Source organism: Nestor notabilis, unplaced genomic scaffold (genome assembly GCF_000696875.1).
Source record: "Nestor notabilis isolate BGI_N333 unplaced genomic scaffold, ASM69687v1 scaffold23423, whole genome shotgun sequence".
NCBI lineage: Eukaryota > Metazoa > Chordata > Aves > Psittaciformes > Psittacidae > Nestor > Nestor notabilis.
Window position 1 is genome coordinate 3035 of NW_009921815.1, and position 19743 is coordinate 22777.

Sequence of the window (19743 nt, forward strand, 5' to 3'; positions counted from 1 at the left end):
GCAGCATGGGAGAGTCTGCAGGGAAACACTACTACCTTATCTTTCCAAAACCACAACCATTAAGGGCTTCTTAGTACCTTTCAACAGAATCTCTCTCAAGCAGCTGATTCTAAAAGGCCTGGGGTTCAGTCATTCAATGTGCTGAAAGGAAAGCTATAAAAATCAATCACTGTTTTCAGCTGGAAGGGAAGGGTCATCTCCTTACCTTGCCATTCTTGGCTTCACAGACAGTATATGGTACGTGCCTAGTGCAGCAAGGTCTTGCCTGTACTAAAGGTAAGGTCACGAGCACACAAATAAAGGCTGAAGGATATTGCATTCCATGTCAGTACCACATCCGACCAGTGGATCTTAGCTGAAATTCAACCCAAACTTGAGTTTAGTTGTGTATAAACAATATATACCCTACAAAGTCAACTTAACCAGGCATACTGATCTCTCTTCAGCCACAAGAAAGGATACAGTAATTTTAACTCTAGAAACAAAACTTAGATTTATGCAAAAACCTGTTTCATAACTAGAATTCGCAGAACAAGGTTTAAGGCCATTAGAAAGCAAGTCTCATCAGCCACAACTTGTATGCAGCCAGAGGCATTAGGCCATTTTAGAGCAACTCGGGTTTGCAGTTTGCTTTTACTTTGCCTCAGTTTCTGCCAACAACCTCACTTTCCTGTGCTGGAAAGCAACCTCTGCCAAAACCCAAACCAACCAGCCACACGAGGAAAACCTGCAGCATACCTCAGCCTGAAGTCTTGGGGTGAGCAGACAAAAACCAAACACATTTCCTACTCTTCATTCACATAGATATTCAATTCAGTCCCACACTAAGCCTTTACCCTGGGTGTCCTTTTGGGCAGTGGAGCTACATCCCAGCCCCACGCACACTGTTCACCTTCCTCTGGCTCCAAGTTCAGGGCCTGCTTGGCCATTTGCTTTTCTGCCAGGGAAAGCTCCATTTAAAAAACAGGGGTCAGTTGCCTGTTGTGTTCTTCTCTTTTTGTTTTCACCCACCTGCTCCATTTGTCATATCATTCTGTTCCGACAGCTATGTAGGCAGGGAAGGAACAGCTCCGAAGGAAACTGTAGGAAAGCAGTTCATAAGCACGCACAGAGAGAAGAAAATAAGGAAAATCAGAGTTAACCTGAGTATCAGAAATTGCTACAAAACTTGGCGTGCGCTTCTTACAGCCTTTGGCACCGAAGAGACAGGTGAGAACAGCAGTAGTAAAGCCTAGGACACTCCTGTGCAAATAGAGTTGAAACATTTCTACTCATAACCTGTTAAGAGCTTAACTTCTAAGCCTGAACAAGGCTGACTTCAAGCACAGCTGAAATATTTCACATCAACCCTGTGAGAAGACAAAACAGAGGAGGATGAAGGTAATGAAAACCTACAGATACAGATGAGCTACTTTCCAATGCCAAGACCAGAGGAAGCAATCTCACATATATTCAAGGGAGCATTTTAAGAAACCAACCCCCAAAGAAGTCAAATGACTTGTTCTTATATGTTGTTTTCAACAAATATTGTCAGAGATCTACCCCCACCCTCACAGATCTCAGGATGACAGGATAACCCGCAGGAGACTTTGTAGAAAAATCAAGTACAGCCCTAAATATTTCGCTGGGCGGGGGGGGTGGAATGACACATGGCATGGGGATGCACTACCACAAACGCTTATATCCTCCATATATAAACATCCAGTTATCCACTCATCAGCATTCAGTGGAACAGGATATAAAGTTGAGTTGAGCAGAAGAACCACTTCCTTCCACTTCCTCTGTAGGATTGCCATGGAATAAAAGGCAGACAAATGGACTGTCTCGAGTCACAGGTGCTTGGCACAAGTTGCGAGGCAGTGGAGAAGCCATCGCACCAACACACAGCACCCACTTCAACAGCACAGTAACAACACCTTGTCCTCAACGGGGCTGTTCACATCACCTTCCCCTCACCTACGGGCACCACATGCTCCCAGCACCCGGTGTCTCGGAGGTCCGGTGGAGCAGGACAGGGTCCTGCCTGTAAGGCTTTGTGGTGTGAAATGCAGTGCACTGGTCCAGCTGCTTCCTGCTTCTGCTCCCAAAGTCAGGGGCAGAGAGTTTCTTCAAACCTCAGTGCATTTAGCAAAACTTTCTTAGCAAACATGCTCAAGTACAGCAATAGATTCATCAGAATTTAAAAGAACATCATAGTCCTTTCATAAAATTGTTTAAAATAAGCCAACTGATTTGAAAGAATACATGTTTTCTTGGCAATAAAAATCCGAGGAAAAGAAAAGGTGTTTTCAGACACAAATCCCAATTTGTAATCAAATAAATCTGATGGTTGCATCTCACATCTCACAACTGTACAAGTCATCTGATAATATTCCATGTGTGCCAAATGATGTCCTGTGTATACCAGCCTCTTCCCAGCATACTGAGTAGTCTCCAAAGTGCTGCAAACACTGGCTGCGTCCCTGCTGGTTTACTCCCCCACCTTCAGGCTTTTCATCTCACAAAGCATTATATTCTCTGTATCTTTAGTTTTAACTCTACACTTCCAGTTGGCTATTTTACCTTAACGGCACTTACTGTAAAATACAAATAAAAATTGAACATTTAGGCACACAAAAAAAAAAAAATCTGCCTTTCATCTCTGCAGCTGCATAGGTGTCTGCTAGGGCCTGAGCCATGGCCACGCTCTGGAACTCTGGGCCACAGCCCCTTGAGGACTTGGCTTCTTGATTTTCATGATTCATAAAGGTAGTTTTCTTCTAGGAAGCAGACACTTGACTGCTTAGAGGAGATCAAGCTGGAGTTTGGTTCTCAAGTCTACTGCAATCAAGACGTGAAGAACCACCACAGTGGTAGCCTATCTGTACATATGGAAAAGGTTGGTTGTGTGATCTCTGCCTGTCCCCTCCACCGCAGCATATCACAGAGGATTGAAAAGGCAACGCAAAAGTGCAGAATAACAGTATGTCCTAGGGCCCAGAGTCACAGACATACAATGATTCATATCCAATTTCTCTTTTCATTCTAGGAGCCACCTGCCACAATAAAATGATGCTCCTGGGTCGGTTTTAATTTTTTTTCCCTCAAAAAAACCAAACCAAACAAACAAACAAAAAACCAAAAAAACCTCAAAGAAACCAGCAAGAATTTGCTATCGTTCCAAATTTCACCGTGCAAGCTGTCCCTGCCTCCTTGAACTTGAACAAACTGTACAACACAGGTCCCTGTCAATTCAACCAGATAAATTACTCCACTAATTAAAACCTCTAGTAAGTAACTCGGAGAGGCAGAACAGGGCAGAAACCCACTGGAAGCATTTACTGTTTGGAAGGAAATGGAGCTGCTCCAAAGGGATCTAACTCCAGTGCCTGTTGCTGCTGGCTCTGTGCACTCTGCACAACCAGTTCTGTGAAGGGCACTGCACCGAAGTCATCTGTTTTCAGCCCCTCACCACCATGAATGGCTCTGTGCAAGGAGGTCTGCCTTGGTCTGCCAGCTGCTACCACCGCTCCATGATCCCCACAGCCATCACCAAAACCTTGGTGCTGGGGATGCCGCAGCAAGTCCGGTGGGTGGAAGGGTTTGGCTCCGAAAGGATCCAGCAGATTTTCATCTGCCTGCAGAGGGTTGGTTCGATCTTTGCTGTCGGTCAATGCAACACTGATGTTCTCTTTGGAGTCTGAGATGGTCAGGAATTCGTTGCTGCTCTGTGAGTCCCTGCGGCCGGCTTTCTTGTGCCTGCGGGCTCTCTCAGGTGTGCGGTAGCTGGGTTTCAGAGCCTTCTTTGTGGTGGTTGGGGTGCTGTGGTGCCGCTTACCATTGTTCTTTGAGACCTCCTGTTTCATCCGCCTTTGCCGGGAAGAAAGTTTCTGCAGGTTACGCTGCTGCTTCACCTTCTGCTGCTGACTCTCTGTGATCTCATCAAAAGGAACCAGCCCAAACAGGTCCTCTCTACTCCCACCAGTCTTGGGGAGAAGGGAAGGCTGAAATGGGGTGCAGCCAAAAATATCAAGGCTCCGTGGAGAGGTGGGAGAAAGCAGAGGCTCAGTTCCTGTCACTTGGCCATCTTGCTGAGACACTTTTTTGCTGAAGGGGGCTTTTGTGAAAACATCGAAGTCATCCTGCTCTTGGCTCAGGCTGGGAAAAGCTGCCTGAGAAGCGACATCTTTGTCCATCTTCTCTCTTGCCTGGGGCTGCAGAGTGAAGAAGGGCACTGCCCCAAACACATCAAATTCTTGGCCAGGGTTCACTGGGATTATAGTAGTTGGCACCTCAGACAAAGACATATGCATTGAAGCAGGTTCTTTGATTTCACCGCTGCCCACACCGTCTCTGAACCTACTACTCAGGAGGCCTTCCACAGACTTTTGCTTAGTACGATCAGAATCAGAGTCAGAACTTTGCTTCTCTTCCTCCTCTTCCTCCACCTCTTCCTCAGAGTCCATGAGGAGAGGTCGGTGGCCTAAATTCTCTGGTTCTGTATCATTGTCATCATTGAAGTCTCCATTCTCTCCCTGCAACACTTCTTCATCCTCCTGTTCTTCTTCCTCACTGCTCTTGGGAGAAGGAGGATCAGATTCAAAATCACTCTCTGACTCATCACCACCTTTTGTCACTTGTCCCTCTGCAACCTTCCTCCCCGACCGGGGATCTCTAAAAGCATGGCTCAGCCTTCCAGCCTTGGTTGGCGTCCCTAAGTTATTTCCTTGATTACCACCCGAGTTACCAGCTGGTTTTCCAGGGGAACCTGCAGGTCAAAGAGAAACACAAAACACTCAAAATCAGCACTTGTTCCACACACACCATAGCCACACAGAGCAAACATCTATTCTGTGCTGACTGAAGGAAATGAGCTACAACCCGTATCTAACATTTCAAACAACAGTCAAAGCTATTAAGGTAACTTATCAAGAGATTCTTCAAGACTGACCCACTGTGCCAAGGTTTTTACCATGCAGTCAGATATGTGTGGCAATACTGACATATTCAATACAGCTTCAAACCTTTAGTAACATCAAAGCTCCACAATTAGTCCCTTCTAACTTCTAGTGTAGCAATACAAACACAAAAACCAAAAAACAAACAAAAGAAAAACCCACCAAACCCCCCCAAACAACAAACTACTGCTTTAACTTCAGTTTGAGAGCAGAGTGTTCTTGTTTGTTTCTAAACAAGATCTGTCCGTCCAGTTTCTCTACAGGAAAGAAATTTATTTATTTTACTCTGACACCTTCATCCCCATCTTTTTTTTTTTTCTTTTTATAGTAAATATCTTAAAATTAGAGCTAAAAGAACAATTCACTGATGACTTTTGCAGGATGGTTGGCTTAGAAATACTTTGCACCAATTGACAAAACTGAGCAAGAGCATGCAGAGCACGCATATGGCACTCAGACTTGGGCAAAACAAGTTCTTCCCTATGTTGGAGCCCTTTTGCTGCAGAGATATTTTCAGGAGCATAACTGTCAGATTTCTATTTGAAGAGAAGGAGGAGGAGAAGGAGGAAACACATAGTCTTAGCTGGGGAAAGCATATTTGCTCCCGAGATGTCCTTTTCTGTAGGACACAGATCACATGGCAACCATGCAACTTTCAGAAAGCGTAACTGAACTGTAGAACCAACTAGGTTGGAAAACACCTTTAAGATCATCAAGTCCAACCTTTGCCCCAGCACTGCCAAGGCCACCACTAAACCATGTCACTGAGGCCTCACCTACACAGTTTGAGAACACTTCTGGGGACAGTGATTCCACCATTCTCTGGGAAGCCTGTTCCAATGCCTGATCATTCACCCTCTTGGTGAAGAAATTGTTCCCAATCTCCAGCCTAAACCTCCCCTGGTGCAACTTGAGGCCATTGCCTCTTGTCCTATCACTTGTTACTTGGGAGAAGAGACCAACCCCACCTTACTACAGCCTCCTTTCAGGTAGGTGAAGAATTAATGCTAGTAACAGCAATGATAATTGACCTCTCTGCACTCCAACTTTCAGTAATTTCTCTGGGTCTGCAATCCTTCGAAGTGAGGCTGTATTATAGTCACTCCAGGCTGAGTATTATGTGGGACCCAACCTTCAGCTGGGGACCAGAACAGCAAAACCAGCTATATTTCCAGAGCCTATGCTTGCCTGACAAGTGCACTGACTTCATGGTGACCCTGCTAGGAACTGCCACATACCAACACACTGCACCAAACGGTACAGCCCAGTGCTGGGTACTTACTTCTTACACCTCTCCTACCTGACATAAACCTGAGGCAGGGGTTGTTCCTCATTAGAGCAGTTACTAACAAGCTCTGCCCACAGCACAGCACTACACTGCTGACCCTCTCACCTATCCAAAATTAACACAGCTTGGTTAAACAACTGCTGAAATGTAATCCACTCCGTGTGTTCACAGGATTGAAAAAGCTACAGACGGATGTGTGCACCAGTTATTTCTCTGAAACAAATCCTCAGCCAGAATCCAGCTCCGACTCTCTTGTTCTTGTAACATCCAACAATTTCTCAAGTAATTTCTGCTTTCACAAGGAAATTAATATGCAACTTCCACGCCAAGTCAGATTTTTTCTTTCTATGCTTCAGCTTAGACGAGAATATTAGGTTTGACAAGAAGCATTTTTTTTCCTTTTTTTAAAAGGAATTAACAGCTGATTTCTTCTTCTAGTCACCATTCTGCTCTGTTGCAATTACACTTAAAATAGTAATAAAAACTCCTCAGCAATGTATTTCATGTATGGATTTAAAACCAAGATGACCAGAATGACTAAAACCATCCGGTGATTAAAGCTTTGAACTGTTTCTTCTTTGTTTCTGGTGTCAGATTGCTTCTTATCTACTGTAATTTTAAACACTACATACTTACTTTACCCACTAAATTAGAATCTGGATTATTTGGCTGCTTACTTTAGATTTCCCAGAGGTACAGCCTTCACACTGCACTCTATAACCCTCTAGCTTCCAAATCCTGCTGTTCCCAGTATTTACTGAAACACTAATATTAACATAAAAGCAATTAGATTTAAACAGAGAAGAAAGGATGTATTTCTAGGTTAGATGTTAACATCACTTACACAAAAACACTACCAAGCCTTTTCTGTAGGGCCATATCCACGAGTTCACACTCCTAAGCAATGATTACACCTTTGTATGTAATTCCTATGCAGAAAACTATTTATAACATTTTGATTTTTTTCTTTTTTTAAGACAAGAACTGAATTACAGTATATCTAATAGGCCTGACTTCCTAAAAGGTTTAAATACTATTTTTCAGTAGCTGTCACAGTCATGTTCACTGGAAAACAAACTGCAAAGGACAACAACAAGGCAAAACCCCAACTACCAACAGCTGCTGATTTGCTGAACAAGTGATTTAAGCCACAGGATGTTTAGCTTGCAGTAGTAGACCTCTCTGGACAGAACACAGATCAAACAGGACTTGACAACACATGGCAAAACCCTTAAAGCGGTTCCCAAACCATACTCAATGTACTCGTACTGGCACACAAGCCACTGCAACAGCTCTTAATAGACCCACGTAGAACTGTCACTGCTGACAATACGCAGCAAATGATTTGGGGAATCAGACATCCAGACAGCCTAGTTTTTAAGGAACCTATATTAGCATCCTACAGTTCCTCTCTCAAGTCTAACTACCATCTCTAGAAAACTGGGATGAAGTCAGGAACTATACAATAAGCAATCCCCCTTGCTGGAGATTCCTGTTCTATAGTAAACACAGAGCCTGTGTATTCAGAAGTGTTTGTCCCTACTCATGAGAAAACATCTTCTCCAGTATCTCCATTCTAAAGCCACTTGGAGATATTGCAAGAATATTGATTTTTCCAGCCACCACATCTCATCTGCAATGAATTTGGTTTAGTCCCAATAACAGGGAGAAAATAGCAGCAAACTGGTATCAAAACCAAACCAAACAACCAACACTATCGTCCACTGAGCAGAGGTTTTAAATCTATGACAAGAATAATTTCCTTCTCCATAATGCCATTCCCCCTCTTCTAAAGAAGTTAGCAAACTACATAAATAGAGAGTACTACAAATAGAAACAATGCTCCAAAATGAAAAGGTCTCTTGTCTAATGACCATTTAATGTTCTGACAAAATACATGTCAAAAAATGAAGCATTCTGTCAGGTAGATTTCTTCTCTACCTCACTGGATGCAGAGCATGTTCACAGGATCACAGACTGGTTTGAGTCGGAAAGGACCTTAAAATCATCTAGTTCTAACCCCCGAGCATGGGCAGGGATGCCTCACTCTAGACCATGTCTCCCAAGGCTCTGTCCAGCCTGGCCTTGAACACTGCCATGGATGTATATATTCAGATATGTATTTATAGAAAAATGCTGCAGAATGTTGAGTAACATCTGTTTGTAATGTGCTGTTTAGATTACTACACTTCTAATCAGGTTTGCATCCCCTAGGAGACAATTGTTCTTTGCCCAAATGCGAGCCAGGTGGAACATCTTTAATCATATAAGATGATCCCAATCTTCAAGGAAATTTCTCTTCTGATGTTCTTTTTCGAGACATCCGATTATAAGCGGATGAATTCCCTCCAACAACTGCAGTAATTACATGCCTTCTGCTGGTTCATCATTTTAGGGTATTGGGTGGGGGGAGGTTAGTGAGGAGCTTTAAGCTTCCTTGGAATTGGTAACATACTGCCACCATCACTGCACAACAATTTGCCACATGTCAGGCCCAAGGATTACCGACCTGCTGCAACTAAATCTGTACTGTTGTTCTGACAGCAGCCAGAGCAGCAGCTGCTGAGTATTGTAGTGGATTTACCCTGCTTACCTCCTTTATTTTCAAGAAGAAAAGGGGTGAACAAAACAGCTATTGCTTAGATATTCTTTCAAATAATTAGTGTACAGCTTGAAGAGTGTCATACAACAGAAGTGAAAGGTGACTATGACTGCTCTAAGATTTGAGGCGAAGAAAGAAGTAATCATTTTGGAGAGAAAAAGCACACCACTGGCCCAGCCCAAGCCCACACAGATTTTGTCTTCTGATGTGCGAGTAAGTTCAAGTTACTTCTGAAACGCTAGCTAGAAAAGCTGAAGTCTAAAAATTATCTTGATGCAGGGAAAGATCCTGAACTGGCATTCAGCAAGCAGTATGAATACGTGAAACCATAGCCAAGGAGATGTTGTGAAGTAACATAAACAGTATTTTCACTGAGCACAAAATATTGACATGAACTTATTTTAACTTTCAAGTTACCTACATCTGGGATATTATACAACAGCCACATCAAGTTTTAGGTCTGGGCATCTTTTAACAAGCAGCTCAAGTACATAAATACCCAAATTAAACATGAACTGATGACATGAGCTGGTTTAGTGTTGCAGAGAAAAGGATCTTCAAACCTTTCTGTTTCTTCTGTTCTCACGTTTGGAGTTTCTTGCTCAATTATAATGAGTTCTACTTCAGTTAAAGTTCTGTCGGGTAGATTTCATGTCATCTTCTATACTCATCTGATGCAGAGCCTGTTCATAGAATCACAGACTCATTTGGGTTGGAAAGGACCTTACTCCAGACTATACAGTAGCCCAAAGGCTCCAAAGCCATGGCACAGAAACTTGCAGCAGTAGTTTGAAATCTAGTTAGAAGAAGTACATGAAAAAGTAACTACATGATTACTTGTCACCCATGTTTCTTCATGCCAGGACACCATACTTTTCTGCTCCAACACAGTGAATGCTCATAATCAGCTATTGCAGCAGAGTCCTTTCAAGGCCATGTTGTGGCCAACTCTCCAGCCCGTTTCTGTTGTCCTGCTGCAGTCTACACAGCTGCCAGCAGCAACTTACATATGCCATCACAGAAGTGCTCTTATTCCAAGACAGAAACCTATTAAGGATCATGTGAAGACACAATCAAGTCTTTGAGCGCAGGAAGCCTGGAAGTCACAAAGAAGCTGCTATAGAACTAAGCTTATTTTTTATCCCCAGTCTCTGCACTGCAAACATGCATGCAGTGACAGGGAAGCAGTTACTATGTACATTAGAGAAGGAAAAAGGAAACTATTAGTGTAAACTAACATAAGATGGCAAAAGGCCACCCAGCAGCAAAGTATATTACATTGATGACATTTCCTTCTTCTAATTTGAAAATAGCAGAAAATGTGTATGCCTTCTGAGTTTCTGAAACTCAACTTAATGTTAACAATGGACGTTACAACACAGCTGGCTAACAAAAACTTGCATCAAAAGGTTCCATTCCAAAATGCTGACCACAGGAGCCAGTTCTTCCACTGCCACCATCTAGTGTTTCAGGCATTCAAGAACCATATCTTGTTTTCCATGTTTGGTGCCTGTCCTCAAGGCCCCAATTCCTGGCTATACAACTGGGCTTTCTTCTCTCTTTTTCCGGTTTGCAAGGTTACTTTCCTTTCTATTAGATTGAGCACTGGAATTCTCTGTCAAGCCAATTTGCATTTCCAGCCATTTCAAGTTCTAAGTCATTACTGTTTTCCACATTTATGCATAAAATAATGTGTATAGCAAGTTTACACGCAGTTCTTGTGAAAACAGTTTTATTAGGCTATATACCACGTGTGGCTAACATTAAGCGCTTCTACATGGTCAACTGTTTCCCAATATGAGGAACCCAATAGTATGCCAATTCATTTCCCACCACTGTTTGCCCTCTGCGCAGCACATCAAGTGACACAGATGTCATTGCTGGCTGTTCTTCTTCTTGAATAGGCACAGAAGCTCTGGTGGAGAAGCACCCTTAGTCCATCCAGCTCCAGGTTCTCCTTCCCAGTGATCCTTGAAGCAGCAATGGCCTAAAAAACCCCTCTCTGCTCCACACGAAAATCCCAAAGGCTCACCACTTGCAGCACCCCACAGTTCTTTCCAGCAATGCCAGAAGGTTTCAAATGCCACCCTCTACATCTCCCTTGCCTCGCCTTCCCAGACACATGTAAAGTTACCTGCTAGCACTTACTTTGCTGGACTACCAGCACTTCATGTGAAATTAAGTCAAAAGGTGATACACCACCTCCAGCTTCTTGCTGCTGTCTCACTCAGATGATGGAAGTTAGTTCTGTATTTAACTGCTTTTAGCAGAGAACCCTTAGGCCTCAGAGACAAAATAGGTACTCTGGATGACTCTAAGCTAAACTCCCATATACAACATTTTAGAACCTGAGACCCAAGTTGCACAGCAAAAATAACCACAGCAGAAAGACCAGAGTTCCAACCTCAAGGTTAGTAATATAGTAGAACACCTCTCCAACAGAAACTGTCATGTTTTAAGGAAGCAGAATTTTCTCTTTATTTTTAAATACTCTGTATTGGTAACACCAATCATCTCATCACAATTCAAGCAGTCAAGATTCAGTAGTTAAACCTGGGTGAGTAATGATATTGCTCTGTAGTTGCATTGTTAGCAAGGAGGTGAAACTTCTGCTCAAACTAGATCAAGATGAGCTCTCACCCAAAGACTGGAACTGTGCTCGAGGTATTAAACCCCTGTTCCTATTCAGGCACCTTCCCTCTGATGCCCTGAGTAAGGTACTCACGCAGCTTACTTCTCAGTTAAATCTTTTACTATCACAAGGAATAAACCAGAAAGAACATATTATACAGATATATGAAGTACAAGAAGAAATATTAAATCTTAGGGACATTTGCAAAGTGTCCTAAACAGCCCTCAACTAGAAATAAAGTATGTCTAAGTCAACACTGCTCCCTTTTATTCCTTTTCTTGCAACAGCTCATTTCAAGACATTCTGAAGAACTCCATGGGGAAAACAAACCAGCTTTTAACAGACAGATCTTCAGATTTGAACATTTATCAAATCCGATTCGGTTGTTAAGTGTAATTCACTGTTAACACAATTAAAAAATCCCTTCCTTGAAATCAAGCCAGTATGTACACTTATTTAAACTCCAGTTCCAAGTCTACAAAAAACAGGCTATTGAAAATGTACCTGGGTTTTTTTTCCCTCCAGTAAAAGACACAACAATTTACAAGCAACTCAATATTTTTCAAGAAGTCTTTTTTCAGGCATAACTCAATTGGTTTGGTTTTTCCCTTTTTTTTTTCTGAAGAAAAAGCATCTCCCCTTGGTTTTCAGTATGTCAAGAATTAAAATCAAAATAAAACATCCAACATAATATAGTGAAGCCATTTATTTACAATATAAGCTATATGGTAACTATCTGAAAAACAGCAATAAGCAAACACATTTCTAAGACCTAAAGTAAGGAATGAAAACTAATCATCCCATGACACATGGGTATGAATACTCAAGACAGGAGACTAAGTCACCATCTCAGATTAAGTGTAATTATTACTGTTCCTTTGGCATGTAATTTAGGGTCACTTATACAATAAAGCAACCTCTTAATGAAGACTCCAGGGTAAACCCTTTCAAACTAGAAACTGCACCTACAGAGCAAACGTTCCTTCACTTCAGAACTGCTTTCACATTGTACTCAACTACTGAATATTAAGAGGATAACAAAAGGCAAACTTTTCCTTTATGAATGAACAGAAGAAAAAGAGAAACTGGAATGCAGTAACATACCAAACAGAATTAATTCAAGTCTTCTTAACAACAGAAGCAGACATGGATGCAGAGGTACTTTCACAAATTGCCTTGCAGAATACAACAGTGTTATCCTGTTTACTCTTCACAAGAACACTTACGAGCATTAAGCAGCCCTAGTAGATGACCTTCAGGAATGCAAGATGAAAGCAAAAGGAAATACAGAGACTAACTTAGGTTGACCTAAAGTGATTTGTTTTAAGGCATGTTATCTGAGCTTTTAAACTTCTGCTAGAAGAGTTTTTACAAGTCATGTTAAGGCACCTTTATCACAAAAGCACTCTCAACAAAACTTACATAGGAGTCTAAGTGGCTCCATAAGTTACTGAAGCTCTTTCTGCCATTTAACTGTCATGTAGGTTTGAGTCTGCCACAGGTATCAAAAGCAATTATTGAAATGTTGATCAGGCAAACGTTAAAACTGGCAATGAAATCGCAGGATGAGGCACAGTTACATGTTCACAGACAACATCCATGCAGTGTTACTTTTACTTCCATCCAAGGTTAAATCAGTCAAAGCTGAGCTGAAACACAGTTATGAATCTCCCTCTCCCCTCCAAATATGCAGATCACAAAATAATTTGTTTGGACTCCATATGGACAGAAACTATGCATCAAATGCCGCAGAAGCTTTACAGTTTAGCTGGAGGACTGAACCTGAGTTGAAAGCAGACTACATGGAAGTAGCAAGATTTGGTCTTAGCAAGTAATCTGCTTTTAGCAAAAGCACTTCTAGTGCTATGCAAGTGATTCATGCTGTACTGGTCCAATGTAACTGCACTGTGGAGACCACCTACTCTGTACACTGTACAAGTACCAGGAGTTGGGCGTGCAGAAGTGGGTTTTTGAGATAATCAACATTATTAAAAATATATTCAACCCATCTACTATAATGAGGTAGCATCATTCTTTGGTCATTTAACTGGATGTACATACTTCAACAGATACATATATATATGTGTGTATATATATATATATTTGTATGTATGAGTGCACATATATGAGGTAGTGATGTTACAGATGTAACTTGCCTGGGTGAGAAATGAAAGGAACAGAACCAAAGGGATCTTCAGGAGGATTTTTCTGTGGAGCAGAATGTGGCTCCACATTCTTATCTGAAGATGCTGTCCTGTCCAGCAGCCTGTCTGTAAAATAAAACAAAAACAAAACAGAACAAAACATAAAATAAAATAAAAATGGCTGGTCTTATGCCTATGCAAAAGGTATCTACTGCATGGGGTTAGGGAGGAACACATTTGACCAGGAGATTTATTTCTTTTTTTTTTTTTTTTTTATGTTTTAAAGATATCCTGTGTCTTGAATTCATAGTTCTTGATCATCCAGGAAAATTCACCTGTACAAACCTCCTGTTAATCCCCCTGTTCCCACCAAAAGCAGCATGGATTTAGTGATGCAGTGCTTTAATTGAGGATCTCTCACATTATATGCAACCTCCTTGCTCTGCAACAGAAACTATTAGTCCTCCGTGCTTTTGAGGTTTTCAAGTCAGAAACATTACACTTAGTTCAAACATAGAATCATTCATTTTATTGCAGTTTTGGCCAGCCTTTGCCAGAAAAAGAGGAAAGTTGACAACCACAGCAAAACAGCTAGGAGCACTTTTTATTAAGCATGTAACATCTGTTAGTAATCAGAACCAATTTGAGTGTCATAATATAGAGAAACATGGCATCTGTTTTGTATGGTCTTCAACCCTTAAGACACAATTTTCTTTTCCTTTTATAAAGAGACAGACAAAAGGTTTTTAACACAGTCAGATACTTGACGCACTAGGAATGGTAAACACAAGTCTTCCTGTCTAAGCTCTGATTCTAACATTGCTGCCAATTTAAGATCCAGCCCATCCAGCCCATCCACCACACCTCAACACAGGAGGGTCCAGCAAGGCCCACGAGCCACTGAGCAAGACCTCTGAGACAACATACTGCACCTTCAGCAAACACCCTACATGCTCTGTGCAGAAGACACAGCTTTTCACTTTCCCCCTTTCCCACAGCAAGCTGCTGCTCTTCCAAACCATTTGCAGCACAACCTTCTTGACAATTTGCCACTGTGGAGAAGCAGCTCAACTACACCCTACTGACATACCAAGATTGCATGCATGTTTTCTATTCAGTTTTTCAACACAGAAACCAGTAGGCTTTACTAAGACAACCACTAGGGACTAGAGAGCAAGCTCATCTCCCTCAGACAGATGCCCATTAACCCTGTGTACAAAGCCCAGGAGTTTTGGAATTACACACCATTTTTCACAGACAAGTGTTCTGTTCATATTCATGTTCATAAAGTGAATTGCCTTTTACCTACTAGTAGACTCTCCAAAGAAATGCAAGTGGGAGTTGTTCCATTACAGGCAACCTCTACGTAAAACAGAATTCCAACTGGGGGCTCCTCGAGTAGAGATTAAGTAGTTGCTCTCACCTCAACATATACATAATGGAATAGGCAACAACTAACCGACATGAACAAGATTATCCTGCAGTGACACAGTCATGCAGGCAAGAACACTAGCAGAGATGCACCAGCAACTGGCAGCTAGATGTTCTATACAATCAGCTTTGAGCCCTGATGACAAAAAACTGCTGAGCATCACATCCAACAGCAGCACTTGTTCCTGGTTTTGAACTCACACTGCACTCTCTCCTCAGGAAGGTTTTGGTTTGGGGGTTTGGGTTGGTTTGGTGGTGGTTTTTTATTTGTTGCGGGAGGTGTGTTGCTTTACAAATGCAGACTGAATCAGAGATGCTTTTGCTCTGTTATCCTTACTGTCTTGCCTCCAGGGGAAAACCCAGTTGACTGCTGCACAGTTTGCAGGCCACCAAACTCTAGAATAACTTTTAAGGGTGCAACAACTTGAACTACCCTTTGGCGGCATGCAAGACCATGCAAGTTCAAGCTCACAGATGATGATCAGATCTCCCAACGTGAACAGCAGGGCCAGAGATAGTGGAAAACAAAACAGGTTTAAGTGCCAAGCATGCAAGAAAAATGAGGCAAAGTGAGAAAACGGAAGGCTTCAGATCCTCCATGGCACCCAGGTGTATACGTACCAGGACACACTTCCCTCGAAAATAAAGTTTAAAATTTGTAAATTCATCAGCTCTAAGGCTATTGGAAAAGGAAGAACCATTTTCCCAGTCTTCTGAGGCACAAGTGTCATTTGTCCACCTTGTAACAAGATCCACTTCTCTATCAGAGAGTGTCTGAGAGATAGACAGATGGGTCCTCCAGCTTCACACAAGCAGAAGTGTGGGACTGTCAGTATTAAACTGTATTATGCTCCAGATACCACCTCCTTAAAATAAAAAGCCAAGTTTTCTTCCCCACCTCAGTGAGTAAACACACAAATGCAGCCCAGACTGCTGCCAGAGACATGATCATGCACCATGTCACACAGCAGACTCTTCTGTAGAACAGTGAAGTTATTCAAAACCATGAACAAGAAATCCAGTTGTTCCTATGCGAGTGAGAGGCCCAAGGTTCCTCAGCAGACAGCTCTCAGGGCCTTTCTGAAGTACAAGCAGCAGTTACACACAAGGAAAGCCTGTTAAGAACCACAGCTCTTTCCTGCACAGATGGCCCTGGTAGCTCCTTCACACTGTACGTACTGCAAAGGATATAGACCAAAAGCTTTGTAGGCTGTGGACCCATAGATGTCTCTGCTGAGGCACCAAGAGGATTCTGGATGCAACAAGAATCTTTGTTCAATTCACTGTGAAGGCTGAGCTGTATTTTTGCCCTGGTGAGAAAGGCGACTCATTTTCTTGGCTCCCAACTCTGCACAGATTACGAAATGGTTACAGGAGCTCTTTGTAAGAAATCCGTTTCTTCACAACGATGTCAGAATCTCAGCATCATGTGTTTTTTCTGGACCATCCTTAATACCAATAATAACAAAACCAACAGAGAAACAGTGTACACAAAAACAAGGAACTCCATCACGTAACTCCATATCAAAACTCTCCACGAAGGTGCTCAGTTTAGAAAGTTTCATTCAGCTGCATGTTACATTTTAGTGCAACTGTCAACTTTTTAATATGAAAACTTCCACAAAGCGTAAGCAAGGTATTCTTGAGTTCCAGGACTTATCCTCCTTTTTAAAGGAGAAGTGATTAATCATCATAGCAATACCCATCACTACACACACTATGACATTCAGCTACTAAATTCAGTAATGTCAGCCTGACAAAAACTCATGACATCTGGATCCTCTAACAAAGGCTGTGTAGATTTCATTACTCATGTACTACTGTCAGGAATACAACAGCTTTAGAAATATTTGACAGATTTTAAAATAGTTATAATTTATGGATAAAGCATCAGCTCAACAATACGAACCAGGCTTTAGGAAGTGGAAAGAAAGCATTAGTGTTTTGAATGCTACTTAGTACCACACAGCATCACAGAAAGGCAACTTGTATAATGCTGTACATGAGTTATAAAGTACAGGAGAGCAACCAGGTTTAGTAACACAAAAGGAAAGCATTTATTAAACCTGTATCTTCAGTTCTCTTTCCTCTAGATGGAAAAATGATTTACAATAAGATCAAAAACTGAGAAAAAAAAATTAGCTAGTAGTAAACAGAAAATCTCTCTCATAAGAGATAACCTACACCCAAAGAGAATAAAGCCTTAAGATACATCTGAGGAAACTCCAGGAAGCAGTATACAATCAAAGACAATTTTATAGGTATAAGCCTTAATTGTGCAATAAATCCCCCAATTTCTTGTTAATCCACCTGAGAAAGTATCAGTAGACAAAATATAAGTATTTCTGCTTTGACTGAAGCAAAGGCATTAGCACTGCAAGGCAAATTTGTACCTCTTTGGCACAAAAAACCAAGTCTTGAAGTCTTTGATGCACGTATCTATGTGTAAACACAACAGACACTGAGATTAAAACTAGCAACATTCCCTTCCCCTGGATCTCAAGCCAGAAGGCCTAAGAAGCTGGAACTGCACCTCACAGTATGCATGACCAAGCCTGCCATCTAGTGTGCTATTGGCCTAGAGAGTCATTTTAAATTTTTGCACTTTCTGTATTCAAGTGACCAAAACCCCCTAATGCTGGTTACTACTACGCAAAACTATGCTATCACATTTATTTTCTAATACAGCATATGAAGTTTATTGTCACATCTGGCTCTTCTGTGCATCGAATTACCTTTACAAAGAGCTGAACCAAAACCATGCTGCCCAAGTAGATTCTTTTTTAAACTTCAGACTATTTTCACACATGTAGTACAAAAACTGGAGAATGGAATTGTAGTAATAGTTAACTGTTCCTTCTGCTGGAGATATAGAGACAGCAGTTCCCAGCACTTAGCTTTAAGTTATTCAAGCCTTCACCAAGTCCAAACATTTGTATGGTTAGAAGATATATGTGGCACTTAGGAAGCATCCAAAATAAGCATGTGTTAAGCAATTCAGAAAAGGAAGTAATTCCAAGTAAAAAACATGGAGATAACTGACTTTAAGAGGAAAAAGTTTATTCAGCTATTGCCATATCAGAACAATAAAGCAGCCCTTACATGTAGCCACTCATCAAAAAGGACATTACAAAACATTATCATAATGTTTTAGATCAATTTTCTTTCAGGCATTTTCAAAGGACAGATCCAACCCACAGAACCATCTGCTCTGGTTTGCAAGAAAAAAAGCTGGAAAGGAATAAAGCAAGCAGCCAAACTTCTTTTCCTGTCTGACAACATACCTCTGCTATTAAGAGCTTCTGATAACCAAGGTGACACAAGCAGTATTTACGAGCTAAAATATTATCATTTCTGCAGTATTTGAATCAGTAACTACTGATTTTAGATGGCAAGTTCCTATTGCACACATTTTCAAAATGGAAAGAAAGACAGGCCCAACTCCGCCCTCAAATGCTCAGAAAGAATGTTCCATACATAGCCTGCACGGCCCTTGTGGGAAGTGCCGAGCAACTACAGAGCCCTTATTTACTGTGAAGCAAAATAAGCCTTCAAGCGTCCCTTACTTGATCTTAGCAGGTCAAATTCTCTGTCCAGCAGCTCCTCCTCTGTCAATTTGGAAAAATTGTCCTCTCCAAATGGGTTCCAGCCTGACATATCAGGTGGGTTATTGATGCTCTGCTTTGGGTAACTGGTGATTGATTCAGCATCAGGAATATCTGACCTGTAAAGTCAGTCATGGAAGCAAGTAAACAGAAACATTACAGGATTATCAGGGTGACAATCTATGACATGCTTCACTATGCCAAAACATTACATACAGGTAAAACATACGCATCAACAGCTTAGCCCAAAAACAGCTGAAAGCTCATTTAAGAGTAAACAGATTGCATGAAAGATGTGGTTTGATCACATCATTTCTGTACACAATCCTTGGACTTTTACCTTCCACTTTATTAATTGTAGCTAAAGCACAGAATCCTTCACCAAGGTGACATGCAAGGGCAAAAAACTGTATTTCACCTGTTGTCATTTCTATATTGCCATGGGAGACTGCCCTTGTGTTCCTCAGAAAAGCCTACTAAGTTTAAAAGTTTTCATCAGTTCTCTTCAAGGTTTTTTTCTTGGCAGACACGTTAAGCATCTTTGAATCCCACTTCCATCCAGCTATTACAATTAACCAGTTGACGTAACAGCTTCTGCTTGTGTTAGCCTTATCTACACAACCAAGGAAATCTTTGTTGACCAGATTAGTTTTTCCCTTTCATGCATATTTTAGCAAACTATGCCTACCGCAATGCACTGCACTATGTCATGGTAAAAGAAACTCATCGCCCCTTCCAGAGGGGCATGGAGCTGTTGGAGCAAGTCCAGAGGCCACAAGGATGATCAGGGGCTGGAGCACCTCCCGTATGAAGACAGGCTGAGAAAATTGGGGTTGTTCAGCCTGGAGAAGAGAAGCTGCGTAGAGACTTCAGAGCAGCCTTCCAGTATCTGAAGGTGACCTACAAGGATGTTGGAGAAGGACTCTTCATCAGGGACTGTAGCAATAAGACAAAGGGTGATGGGTTCAAACTGAAACAGGGGAAGTTGAGGTTAGATACAATGAAGAAGTTCTTTCCTGTGAGGGTGGTGAGGCACTGGCACGGGTTGCCCAAAGAAGTGCTAAATGCTTCATCCCTGGCAGTGTTCAAGGCCAGGTTGGACAG

At 41.7% G+C, this 19743-nt stretch overlaps 1 protein-coding gene across 1 annotated transcript in view; it reads right to left on the reverse strand.

The window, feature by feature from the left end:
* Positions 1–3317: 3317 nt before the first annotated feature.
* BMP2K (BMP2 inducible kinase) overlaps positions 3318–19743 on the reverse strand; it is a 29299-nt gene continuing 12873 nt past the window's right edge. The window contains exons 13-15 of the mRNA XM_010011315.1: positions 18601–18758; positions 13616–13729; positions 3318–4747 (exon numbers count right to left, since the gene is read on the reverse strand). Coding sequence (XP_010009617.1) covers positions 3318–4747; positions 13616–13729; positions 18601–18758 — 1702 coding nt within the window. The remainder of the gene's footprint in view (positions 4748–13615; positions 13730–18600; positions 18759–19743) is intronic.